The sequence below is a fragment of the Martes martes genome (genome assembly GCF_963455335.1).
Source record: "Martes martes genome assembly, chromosome: 5".
Taxonomy (NCBI): domain Eukaryota; kingdom Metazoa; phylum Chordata; class Mammalia; order Carnivora; family Mustelidae; genus Martes; species Martes martes.
This window is the reverse complement of record NC_137892.1, coordinates 162,018,468-162,031,662: the sequence shown is the minus strand read 5'-3', so window position 1 is coordinate 162,031,662 and position 13,195 is coordinate 162,018,468. Positions and strand designations below refer to the sequence as shown.

The 13,195-nt window shown below is 46.6% G+C and overlaps 1 protein-coding gene across 1 annotated transcript in view; it reads left to right on the top strand.

Annotated features, from left to right (window-relative positions):
- Positions 1–13,195, top strand: part of ADAMTS16 (ADAM metallopeptidase with thrombospondin type 1 motif 16) — a gene marked incomplete at its 5' end in the record, with an annotated part of 146,080 nt that overhangs the window by 85,146 nt on the left and 47,739 nt on the right. Inside the window, 4 exons of the mRNA XM_080804378.1 lie at positions 1,054–1,184; positions 3,100–3,223; positions 3,621–3,865; positions 5,704–5,842. Coding sequence (XP_080660504.1) covers positions 1,054–1,184; positions 3,100–3,223; positions 3,621–3,865; positions 5,704–5,842 — 639 coding nt within the window. The remainder of the gene's footprint in view (positions 1–1,053; positions 1,185–3,099; positions 3,224–3,620; positions 3,866–5,703; positions 5,843–13,195) is intronic.

Sequence of the window (13,195 nt, the reverse complement as noted above, 5' to 3'; positions counted from 1 at the left end):
GGAAAACTTTAGGCAGTTTCACACAAAGCCTTCTGGGTTGTGTTTTAAACTCTTAAACTCAGTAAAATTTGATCCAGTGAGAAATGAGTAGACAGGAGACAAAGGGGAAAGGACTTGGAAATGGAGGTCAACATATGTGCATTATTCCTGACTCCACGGTCTCAGGAAATAAATACATTAATCATGGAGGCACATACTCAACTCCATTCTTAGGGTCATTCAGTTGGTTTCATCTTGTACGGTGAAGAAAATTTTTGTAGATGAGTCTTGAGCCCATGAAAATTCCTAAGGTGGACTCTATTTTCATCATCAACTCTCCGTTCTTTACCAAGAAGAAAGAAGGGGAAAAAGTTTCTATGAAAGTTCGTATTAATTATGTAAATCATAAAATCTTTGAAATAGATTGTCAAGAGGGGAAGTGAACCTGATCCACCATGCTTAAGTGTACAATGATACCTACATTTTCCACGTATCCGTGTGTTTTGACAGTCATTGTATTTATAGGAAACATTATCCTCTGCTTATCTTCTGGAGATGTCATCTAAAAGTTATTCCTTTTAACGGTTCAAAAATATGTATTTCATCAAATGCGTTATTAAGAAATTTGGTGATCATTTGAATTCTTTTATTATGTTTATTACGTTGGTGAGAATTTTATATATTGCTACTAAATGGTGATGACCTTTTGCATTTCTACAAGAGAGTAGTTAAATATACTAGTAAAATAGTGAACAGTTATGTTGTATTCAAGTCAACAAATATTTATTGAATGCCTACTATGTGCCAACAACTGGGTAAAGAACAAGGATAGGAAAGGACAAACAATAAAAAATTAATAGTGAAGCCTTATACAGATTAAAAATTAAGGGGAAAAAACCCAAGCCTCGTGAGACCACCACAAAAAAAAAAAAAAATGTGTTTGCAATGAATGTTGTGTGGGAGTTATTTTATGGGGGAAAAAAGAAAACTTTAAAAAGTCTAAGATTTAGAGCAAAAATGATCAGAGCTTAAGTCTCTTTCTTATTTGTGTTTGTGTGTGTATTTCTTTTTAAGATCAGCACTTATGCAAACTCTACTGTATCGCAGAAGGATTTGATTTCTTCTTTTCTTTGTCAAATAAAGTCAAAGATGGGACTCCATGCTCGGAGGATAGCCGTAATGTTTGTATAGATGGGATATGTGAGGTAATAATGATCGTTCATTCGTTCAACACACGTGTCCAGACAGTCTGCTCTGTGCCGGGCGTCCTCTGAGGGGCTAAAGACACCAGGCATCTAAACCCCGCCCTTTCCCTCCGACCCACAGCCTGGGGGGGAGGGGGTGCCAGAAGAACACACACCGAGACACATGGGGTTGGTTGCAGTCAAGGTGCGTGCAGAGGCTGGGGAATGGGGGAGAGCGGATTCCTTCCTAGACACAAATCCAGAGAATTTGTGGGGCTCCTTGGAGAAGGGAGCTTGTGAGCTAGATCTGGAGGGGTGAGTTGGAGGGGTTTGGGGGAGCAGACTGGGAACAGGGTCCTGCGAGAAGGAGTGGGTTGGTAGGACCCGACTCAGGTGTCAGAGCACATGAGGGCAGTCAGGGCCCGGGGGGGGGCCGAGAGAGGTGACAAACGGGAGGGGGTCTCAGAGGGTTTGTATCCTCACATCAAGAAGGAACAGACCCCGGGAATGAGGAAGAACAGAGTGGGGTCAGCCTGCAGCAGCACGGGCAGCAACACAGACAGGGGCAGCTTTGAGCCCCGAGGCCACGTTGCATCCTGTAGGGGTCTCTTTTGTGGAGGGACTTGGAAGAGAAGCTGTGAAAGATTTGGTGGCAAAGTGACCATAGAGCCCGAGCTTGCCGCCCCATGCTGAGCTGAGATGGGGGAGGGATTCTGTTATATGCGGAAATTTAAAGCCTTACCTGATCAAATACACTGCGTGTGAACGGTGGGTTTTTCCTTGAACTGATTCAGTGCGCACACCCGCCAGTCCAAGACCGTCGTCTTCACTGTAGATTTCTCTAAGTTGGATGACCCGGTAAAGCCGGGTCCGCCACTGAGACACACGCGGCCATCCTTTTTACTGGGTGAAGATCGACTCCATTCTAGCGAGATCTCTTTCAGCATTAATGTTCAGATCTCTGTCCATTTGGTCTAATTACTAGTTGACTTGTTAAATATTTCATTATTTTCAGGTATTCTTAACGATACAGTGCCACAATCCCTTACGTGTAGTTCTGAAACCCCAAAGCTATCAAACAGAAAGTGTATTGGCCTGCACAATGTAAGCGTCCCTGAATTTGTTTGCTGGCCAAAACACACCCTCAACTGATGTGAGAATATTTGTCAGTTTTATTTAGTTCGCTTAGAGTGACCATGTCCGCATTTTGCTACAGAAACATCATTTGTGTGTTTTATTATGGGCACTGACCTGGCTCCTGCTGGGACTTGCACGTTATGTGCATAATATGTTAATTACCTTCCTAAAAGCCAAAAACACTGAGTTCTGAAATGCATCTGGCCCTAAGGATTTCAAACAAAGAATTGCTGGCTATAGTTACTTCATTTCTGAATTTTTTACTTATATATACTAAGCTCTTTGTTAGGAAGTGTAACATTGGCAGGTACCATAGACGTTATAAAGAGCTCCTTAAGTTCTAAGAGAGTAAACAAATATTGCCCATTACATAATTTACTGCTGGGAATGATTCCCACGTGGCATGTGTTACTTCTCCACATTACACACGGCACTATAGAGGCATGGCGGCAGGGTCCCGTGGACCCTCCTGTAGGCACATTCTTGTCATTTACTAAGAGCTTTGTGTCGGTCTGAAATGCACTGTTATCTCCAGCATGACAATCTGAGATTTTGCTGAGGGCTCCCGATACTGAGGTCATGTAGCAGTACTGAAGAGAACAGATGCCAGGGTCTCTTTCTTTGGACCCGGGAGTCGAGTCACAGTCTCGCTGTGCACATATTTGGTATCCAATAAATATTTGTTAACTACCCTGTGTGGGTGAAATGTTCTGCTATTACGGGACGGTTTCTCATTGGAGGTTTGTGACTTCGCTCTTGTCTTCTCTTGCACGGATGACGTGTGACCCCGGTCCCCCAGAGAGTCGGATGTGACAGTGTCCTTGGGTCTGATGCTTTGGAAGACTCCTGCGGTGTGTGCAGGGGCAATAATTCAGACTGCACGACGCACAAGGGGCTCTACACCAAGCCCCATGGCGCCAACCGTGAGTACGCGGAGCTGCGGGCAGGTGTTGAGCGGAGAAGATGGCGAGTGGAACTTCCTGGCGGGAAACCCTTGAGGTGCAGTGGAAACAGCAGCCTTAAGGGTCCTGCAAAGACCTACACACTCTCCTTCCCTGTTTGCTTGTCAAGCCTTTCCTTTGGATGGGAAGTAGTTGCTAGGTTACTATTAGCAAAAATAATAATAACTCTGCTCCAGTTAAAAAAAAAAAAAAGTCACTTAAAGAACTAATGGAACTGATGGCCACACCAGAGTTTCTCCTGGTTCCCAATGTGGATCCTCAGGTTTTCGTGGTGGGGAGCCCCAGGTGCGTAGGGATTTCGGCTCGGTGTGTTGAGTGAGACAGCACATTCTCTCCGCTCCTGTTTCCTTCACTGTAGAGTATTATCAGATGGTCACCATTCCTCCTGGAGCCCGGAGTATCCGCATCCGCGAAATGAACGTGTCTACCTCCTACATCTCTGTGCGCAACACCCTCCGAAAGTACTACCTGAACGGACACTGGACGGTCGACTGGCCTGGCCGATACAAGTTTTCAGGCACCATGTTCGACTACAGACGGTCCTCCCACGAGCCAGAGAGCTTAACCTCGTCTGGGCCAACCAACGAAACCCTGGTTGTGGAGGTAGACTCCAGCCTCTCACCTTCGGGCCGGGGCGTGGGGGTCTTCTGGCGTTGGTGGGGACTGAGGGCCATTGGTATAATTTTAAATGCACAGAATGAGGTTTATAATTTGAGGGCGTCTCAGAAACAGCACTGATGTGTGCACTGGGGCCGTGGACTCATTCTCTTTCTGGGGCCTCCTCACGTTTGTACTTACATCCATCGGGCAGCTCCTGTTCGGGGTTCCTTATTAGTGGATTTTTGCAAAAGCCTGTCCCGGTCCTGCAGGCTCTCTGGCTGTGAGAAGCTGGCACACTCAGGGGACTCTGCCTGCACCTCTCTTTGGGGTGGGATCAGCATTCTACCGAATCCTGTGGAATGGGACAAGATGAGCAAAGACCCTGCTGTGCCCTCACATGGGCCCAGTGTGCAGGGAGGGGGTCTCGAAACAGCCTCCCGACCCACTGCCCTTCTGTTCTCGACCCATGGCTGCAGAGGCTCACAAAATGCAAATAGGCTCTTCCTACACCATGATCTGTCCCCATGGGACTGCGGAGATGGAGGTGGTAGGGGGTCGGCGCTGCAGAGCCCCTTACCTTTTTGTATTTCTGTGCAAGATGAAAGCACTTGGCTCAAAAGCAGCCCCCTCAGCCCACAACTGGGTATGCAGACATGAGCCAACCAGATGCCCCCCCCACCTGCTCTGGGGGCCAGGCAGCCCCTTCTTGTCCTCTCATATCTTCCTGGGAGATGCTTCCCTGGACAATCTGGGGGCAGCCTCCCCATCTGCACATGTCCCATCTCTGTCTCCCCTTTTGGCCCTGAGTTCTCCTCTTCACCCTGAATTCCTGCTCTGATTATTTCTCCCACCATCTCAGACTCCAGCTGGAATAACCCCACAGGAGAGATAGGTCAAATGTGAAGAGGAACATGGCTTATTAAGAGCTGTTCTGGATGGGAGAAGAGCGGCAAAGGCTCAGGATATCAGGCAGGAGAGCAGCTCAGTACCCGGCCGTGTAGCCACCTCTCCAGGGCTCGCCCCTGTCCTCCAACACCTTCAGCGACTAAGACTTGAGCTGTGTTGTCAGGGAGGCACCAGTGTCTTTACTCACGGGTGCATCACATGAGGACCAATAAAGGCTCTAAGACTCAGAGATGGGATTTCTATGAACAGATTAATGGTGAGGTTCCAAAATAAGAAGGCTTCTTACTGAGATCAGTGGATCTGAGACATTTGTGAGTGAGAATGGGACGGTCCATACGATTGGGTTTCAAGCTAAGAAGGGAAGAGTTCAAATGGGAGATGCTAAGCTATAGGTCACAGACAGGTGCAACCTGAGAGATCTTTACTGATAAGATCATTTTCTCCTGGAACTGCATGGTGCATGCCAGTCGGCAAAAGACCTCAGCAGCCAGTCCCACTGATAGCCCCTCGGGAGGCCTCGGTTGCTTGGAACTCACTAGAAGTGGGACAGTGATCTCTAGGCAGCACTTTCTGATTCGCTCAGATGGGTGGGATTTGTGGGGGGCGGGGTCCACGGAAACACCGGGGGGAAGTAACCAAACACTTCAGCTGAGCTGCAGAGATGTCCGAAGGCTTGCATGGAGGCATATCCTAGATGTGAGGTCAAAGAGTAAAATGTCCACATTTTTCCTAATGCGCTTGGTTCCTGCTGACCATTCACTTCTGTTTAGAAAGTTCATACGCATTTTGGAGGATGGACAGGGTTTCTCATTGTGACGAACTTACTGTTGATATTGTTGTTTATGTATTATTTACAAATTAGCTTTTATTTGTCAGTTCCATTTTAACTTGTCCTACCCCTCCTTTTTCTTTCTTTTCTTGTTTTTGTTTTCCAGCTCCTGTTTCTGGGAAGGAACCCGGGCATTGCCTGGGAGTACTCTGTGCCTCGGCTTCGGGGGGAGAAGAAGCCCGGCAGCCAGCCTCGCTACACGTGGGCCATCATTCGGTCCGAGTGCTCTGTGTCCTGTGGTGGGGGTAGGTCACTTCTCACACCTCCCCTGGTGGTGGGCACTGAGGGGCCCTGGTGCATCCGGGCCACGGGCATGCAGGACACGGGTCCACCCCATGTCCCGGCAGGTGGCTCGGAGCTTCTGCCTGAGGTGGGCAACCTGTCCCCGAGGGAGAGCAGGGAACAGGGGCTCTGGAGGTCCCTGAAAGGCCTGGCCTGCCTTCTCCCATCCATCTACCTCAGCGTGGCGCTCTGAGGAGCTCATGCACTGAACTGGTTTCTCCTTTCCATTTAAGTGAAGATTTGATAAAGTATAGTTTTGTTGTTTGAGATTGTTGAAATGAAAGTCACTCAAATTATTGTATGGATTGTGCTGGTGACGAGAAATAGAAGCTTCCATGAAAATACCGTGATACAGTTGGAGGTTTGGTCAAATGGTCTCGCTCAAAAAATTTGTTATGAAATCATATATTGAAATTCACCCAGAAAGCATAAGAATTTTATGCAAGTTGCACTGGAAATGACTAGAAACAGCATGTCAAAAGGAGAATTTCACGTGACAGTCGATGGCTTTGTCATTTTAATGCCGTAAGAACTAGACCATAGGCATGACTGAGTTGATAGTTAGTTCACTACAAGAACATTCTCAGCTAGAGCCAGACATACTGTCTGATAAAGAGTGACAGGTAAATTTTTCAAATTTAGAAACACAATATTCAATTTATCTGATATTTAGAAAACAAACAAGTTTTCAAAAAGATATACAGATTTCAGCTTTGTGAATTCCTGGTTTAATAATTAAGCAATTAGACAGTTGTATATTTAAGTTAAAAAAAAAGGTACACAAAACAGACTCTTGCATAAAGTAAGAATCTAGTGAATAAAGAAAAAATAAAAATGGGATGGCATTAAAAGTATAGATTGCTCTGGGCAGTATAGACATTTTGACAATGTTTATTCTTCCGATCCAAGAGCATGGAATCGTCTTCCATCTTTTTGTGTCTTCTTCGATTTCTTTCATGAGTGTTCTGTAGTTCCTCGAGTACAGATCCTTTACCTCTTTGGTTAGGTTTATTCCCAGGTATCTTATGGTTCTTGGTGCTATAGTAAATGGAATCGATTCTCTAATTTCCCTTTCTGTGTTTTCATTGTTAGTGTATAAGAAAGCAATTGATTTCTGTACATTGATTTTGTATCCTGCCCCGTTGCCGAATTGCTGTATGAGTTCTAGTAGTTTGGTGGTGGAGTCTTTTGGGTTTTCCATATAAAGTTATCATGTCATGTGGGAAGAGAGAGAGTCTGACTTCTTCATTGCCAATTTGAATACCTTTTATTTCTCTTTGTTTTCTGATTTTTGTTGCTAGGACTTCTACTATGGTGAACAAGAGTGGTGAGAGTGGGCATCCTTGTCGTGTTCCTAACCTCAAAGGGAAGACTGTGAGCTTTTTCCCATTGAGGATGATATCCACTGTGGGTCTTTCATAGATAGATTTTATGAAGTTCAGGAATGTTCCCTCTATCCCTATACTTTGAAGCATTTTAATCAGGAACGGATGCTGTATCTTGTCAAATGCTTTTTCTGCATCAATTGAGAGGATCATGTGGTTCTTCTCTCTTCTCTTATTGATTTGTTCTATCACATTGATTGATTTGTGAATGTTGAACCACCCTTGCATCCCATGGATAAATCCTACCTGGTCACGGTGGATAATCTTTTTAATGCACTGTTGGATCCTATTAGCTAGGATCTTGTTGAGAATCTTAGCATCCATAATCATCAGGGATATAGGCCTGAAATTCTCCTTTTTGGTGGGGTCTTTGCCGGGTGTGGGGATCAGGGTAATGCAGGCTTCATAGAAAGTGTCTAAAAGTTTTCCTTCTGTTTCTGTTTTTGAAACAGCTTTAGGAGAACAGGTATTATTTCTTCTTTGAATGTTTGGTAGAATTCCCCAGGGATTCTGTCAGGTCCTGGACTCTTGTTTTTTGATCATTGCTTTAATCGTTACTAGACATTGGTCTACTCAGGTTGTCAATTTCTTCTTGGAAGTTTATAGGTTTCCAGGAATGTATCTTGAGCACCGAAAAAAAAAAATAAGATTAAGATTTTTTTTTTAAAAGTAAAAATGAATTCAAATATTCGTAATAGTTGCTCTAATAAAAGACATGAAAGAAATAGAGAAAAACAAAGATTAACAAAAAAAGTAAGTCTGGACAGTTAACACTAATGTGCTTGACCCACACGAACTCTTCCCATCACTAACTAAGAATAAAATAATGAAATCATATTTAAATTCTGACATTAAGAGCTTTCTAAGGAAAAACAGGATTCTCTTCTGTGCACACGGAGAGCAGACAAGTGGCTCTAATTACAAAACAGAGAGAAGTATACGGGCCCCTCGCTGGGGATGGGGCCAGACAAGCTGCCATGGTCCCCACTCAGGACATGGAGGAACAAAACTATGTTCATAGCCATCCCCTGTGTGTGACATGGGAAAATTAATTTCTAATCATATTTATTCCTCTTCCCTTTTCCTTCCGATCTTAATACCACCCCTCATGCTTTCACAGATTGTACTGAATATACTTGATGTTGTCCATCCCTATTTAGGGATAGCTGATAGTGTTTGATTAAATTAATGACGGAATCACAAAGCCTCGTATTGTGCGATTTTCAGAACACTTCGTATTTTTCATTTGGTGGAAAAGTATAAGGAATTGCATGGGAACGTCTCTGGAGGATGGCGGGTCTGCACCAGTTTCTTTACAGCTGCTTCACTCAAGTCCCCTGTTTGTGTGTCAGGCATTCTGAGGAGCACTTGGTTTTCTCCACTCTTACTGAATTACTTGCCTCAGGATCCCGAAAATGCTGAATGTGTGATTAGCATACTTGCAAATCAACTAATTAGTCCTCAGGAATAATCCTCACATGGAGGTTTCTAGAAGAAATCAACCCAGAACCTATTCCAAAATCATTTGGTGAAAGAATTGCGTTATAGAGTCAGTGGATGTGTTGTGTATTTTCAGTCTGGGTGGAAAAATTGATGGGAAATTAGGGTTTGTCCATCCAACAACTCGGTGGAGCACAGGATGCCTGGCTTTCAGCACCTCCTGTGGTGTGGGGTTCCTCTGACAGTCTTCCTGCTAGAAACCCCACCTGCCTGGGTCCCAAGTCTCAGCGCTTGCTCCAAGTACCCCTCCCTGGCCACAGGGGAAAGTTCAAGAAGGGTTAAACCAGACCTTCCCCTATATCCTTGAATGGATACAGCATGCTGTCTTCCCTCTCCTGCTGTCTCAGTGCCCCCGGGATTAATTCTCCAGAGAAGCAAGAGGACAGTGAGAAAAGCGTGTTGCTATTTACTGAGCACCTGTCCTGTGTTTTCACCTACGCCGACTTGCACAAACTCGCAGCGGGGGTGAGAGTGGAAACAGGACGTGTCTGCTGGGACAGTTCTGGGCTGCAGGAGGGCACCATCCACAAAATCTTGGCAACAGACTTTCATGTCCTTGAAGCTGTAAGGTCTTATGAGTATCGATGCCTGGACGTAATCATTACTCCTGTCTCAGAGGTCTGGTGTGGGTTCAAAAGCTCCACTGACCCTGTGTGCTTCCAAGCGTGGCCGAACTCCCAGTGGTCCCTGCTGCTCATGGCCTCGCGTCCGTTCACATTCTTTAACAAAGATGATTCTACCAGGAAGCACAGTGGCTTCATCCTGTGTCTTCCCTTCACAACAGAGCATTTGCTGATTGATGGGAACAGTTGTTCCCTGAACGGTAGCCTGATGGGCGGCTAGTAAGGGGCCCCTCATGGACCAAGCAGCCCTTCGTGTCGTGACCACTTGAAGGTCGAGGCTTTGTTCTGTTTATTTTATTTTTTTTTTAAGATTTTTATTTATTTATTTGACAGAGATCACACGTAGGCAGAGAGGCAGGCAGAGAGAGAGGAGGAAGCTGCCTCCCTGCTGAGCAGAGAGCCCGATGCAGGGCTCGATCCCAGGACCCTGGGATCATGACCTGAGCCGAAGGCAGAGGCTTTAACCCACTGAGCCACTCAGGCGCCCCGAGGCTTTGTCCTGTTTAGTCCTAACTTGCGCTCTTTTTTGATCCGTGTTTGATGGACTTGTCAGACCTCCCCAGTAGATCACACGGTTAATTGTCAAGGATTAACCACAGAGCGTCGTCTTCAGCTGGGGGCGATTAGTTCCCCAGACTTCCAAGTGGCTGTGTTGAGGAAAGAGTTGGCCAGAATTCACTGCCTACGCCTTTCCCAACGTTGGTGTTTCAGGATTTGATGGAGATAAATCCTGAGTTCCTTTAAGTTTATAGAATGTTTCCTTAATTCTGTGCCACTGGAGACTCGCACTTCTAAAAGGTGGGCCAGGTTCTGTAAGTTCTGCATTATCTGAGAAGAGCACATTTAGCTGTCTGAATGATTAACATTGGAGGCTGACCATTCAAAATGAATGTGTTCTCATGTTTTCAGTTCTGTGAGGGAGTAACTAAACTCAGTAACTGAGTAACTAAACTCAGCGAATCTGATGGAAAGAGCTCTGGATCCCTGTCTTCCTTTCTTGGGGGCCTCAGTTAGCATGTCACCCAACAGTCTCAACCTGAGCCCCCAGGGCAAAGGGAAGGCATGACGCGATTTTCATTTTATCTGCGCATGTCATGTTTTCAAGATCTCTAGTTGCACAGACCTTCCAAAATCCTGGGTTGTGAACCTTTTAAAGCATACTTTTCTTGGCTATCTCCCTGTGAACTTAATGTCGCCAAGGGGACCTTTTAATGACCCAGTTAGGGAATTAATGAACTGGGAAAGACACTTGGAAAACTCCCCCACCTCTTGTTCATTCAAGAAACATACATTTCCTGGTATCAGTGGAAGATGCAGAATGCTTTTGTTTTGTTTTATTTTATTTTATTCTAAAGAGGTCACGTTTCCTTCTCTATTCTAGTGGGCTCCCCTCTCTCTGGGAAATAAGATTTCCTGACAGACACAGGGCGAATCCAACCTTTCACCTTCTTTCCCGTCAAGCTCCCCCCACTCCTTTTTCCTTTCCACTCACTTTTATGATATAACCTCAGTTTTTATTTCAGTGAACCTTCTTAGTTGCGCCTTGACTGAACTCTCAGCCAGTGTGTGGGCATCGGAGAGGGGTCTGGGCTTACGCGGAGAGACAGGAAGCCACGAAGATAGTTCGCATGGGAGCTGCCTTAGCTGATGACGTCTGTCTCTAAGGTGGACACGTTTTTCACATGGTAGTGACACACGGTAATGACTCTCACTTCCAGTGAAGAGGCATCAGCCATTTCTCAAAATTACATATGCTATGATCTTTAAAAATCAGCCTCTGACTCAGTTGGTTTAGTGCATTTCAAATAACTTACCTCAAACTGCTGATTTACTTCCAAGTGAAATGCTTATTAAAATTTGGCTTAGAGCTGTGTTCTAAGCTCTCCACTATGCGCCAGGCAGTGTCTGGGGATAATGCTTTTTGCTTAAGTGGAAACATCGATCTGATTCACAGTTAGCATTTCTCAGACAAATCTTAGGGGTGCCTGGGTGGCTCAGTTGCTTAAGGGTCCACCTCTTGGGTTCGGCTCAGGTCACGGTCTCAGGGGTGCGAGGTTGAGCCCCACACTGGGCTCCACGCTCAGCAAGGGGCTGCTTGAGATTCCATCCCTCTCCTCCACCCCCCCCCCCGGCTCGTGCACATGTTCTCTCTCTCTCTCTCTCTCTCTCAATTAAATACAATCTTTAAATAATTCTCAGACGAATCTTAAAATTGGCTGTGAACCAGCCTCTCATACTTTCCCAGTACTATTGTCTTCGCCATCTACTGATAGTCTAAGGCATGAACTTCATTAGTTAATCGATCAAGTTCAGAAAATGGCATGGGACCATTAGCAGCCTTGCCCTGACCTAGCTGATAACAAACCATTCTTTCGTTCCCTCACTTGCTCCGTCAACAAGTTGTTTGCGGGCACACATCTGAACCTCAGACTTCTTAAAGTCGGGAGGAAATGCAGAGACCTTTGCTTCACTTCCGGTCTGCGGACTGAACAGTGAAATAGTAACCTGCTCCTTCACATGGAGAGCGTCTGGTGCCTTTCTAGTGTTATAGCCGGTGAAACAAGGCACATCAGCCCATCTCAGCCTCCGAAGGGAGGACATCAGTCCCGCAGTCCTGCCTTACGGGCGTGAGGCACGGTGGTGAGACTGTGAGGGAAATGACATCCACTGGGTCTGTCCTCAGGAACATGAGCATTCTCCAGAGAGGAGGCAGACAGGGGTCCACAGGACTGAGAACGCGCAGGGGACCTGGGAGCGTGGTGCAGGGGACGAGGTTCGGCTGACCTTGCATTGTCTGCCACAGCACAGTTACTCTCATCATCGGCCAACATCACCCTCTCTCCTCGTAGCCACTGCTCGGTTAGATCTTCCCCACCTTTGCTTGCTAGAATGCTCCGAACCCTGCAGAAAGCATCCCTTCTTCTTTTTTTACACTGTAACAAAAGGGCTGAACTTGTCCTTTTTGGTCCCTGAGACCAAATTGAAATAGGTCTTGCTCTCCTCTCCCTGTGTTGAGTTACCTTTGAGCCAAGTTCATAAAAATGCCTACTGTGTCTTTATCCAAGACCCTGCCAAGTTACAAAAGGCATTACCCCCTTGCTGACATCTTTGTTCCCAAAAAGCGGAGGAGAAATCAAGGAAAGGGCCATCTTCTGGGGAGGGGGCACCTTTCTCGGGGCCTGGGCTGCGATGTGCACCCCTGCCCATCCCCACAGGCATGCTCAGAGGACCAGGGTGAAACGGGGAAGCCCGACTCTTCCCAGGGACCGGGGATCCTTCACCATCCCCAGAGCCTCCTGAGTTGGGACATACCTCCCCGACCAGGGGCAGTCGGTTCGAGTGTCCATTTGAGGTCAGCCCCGTCACTGAGTCACACCAGGCTCCTCTCACCATGCTCCTGCTGTGGCGAGCGTGCACATGCGCCAGGGTTCCCCGTCTCTGGTACCCACACTTGGAACCGGAAGGACGGGTGCTGGGACCCACAGCAAGCCTAGTGTCTCCGTGGTCTGCCGTTTTGGACAGGTCGCCGCATCAGAGGAATCAGATTCGGGCCAGTTCCTTGTTGCAGGAGAACATCACAGGCCGTCCATAGATGACTGTTGTCACCACCCTCCAAGGCTCTGGGACACGTTAGGACACCAGAGGCTCAGTGTGGTCGTGCCAGGCAGCGCTGTCCCTTGCATGCAGCTGGGAGTCCCTGAGACTCGGAGAAGCCCCCGGGATGTCACCCACTCTGGTTTCCTGGCCTTCTCCTCACCCCTCCAATTCCGAGGGTCCTCTGTGCTCGCTCAACCCACACCCATGAATA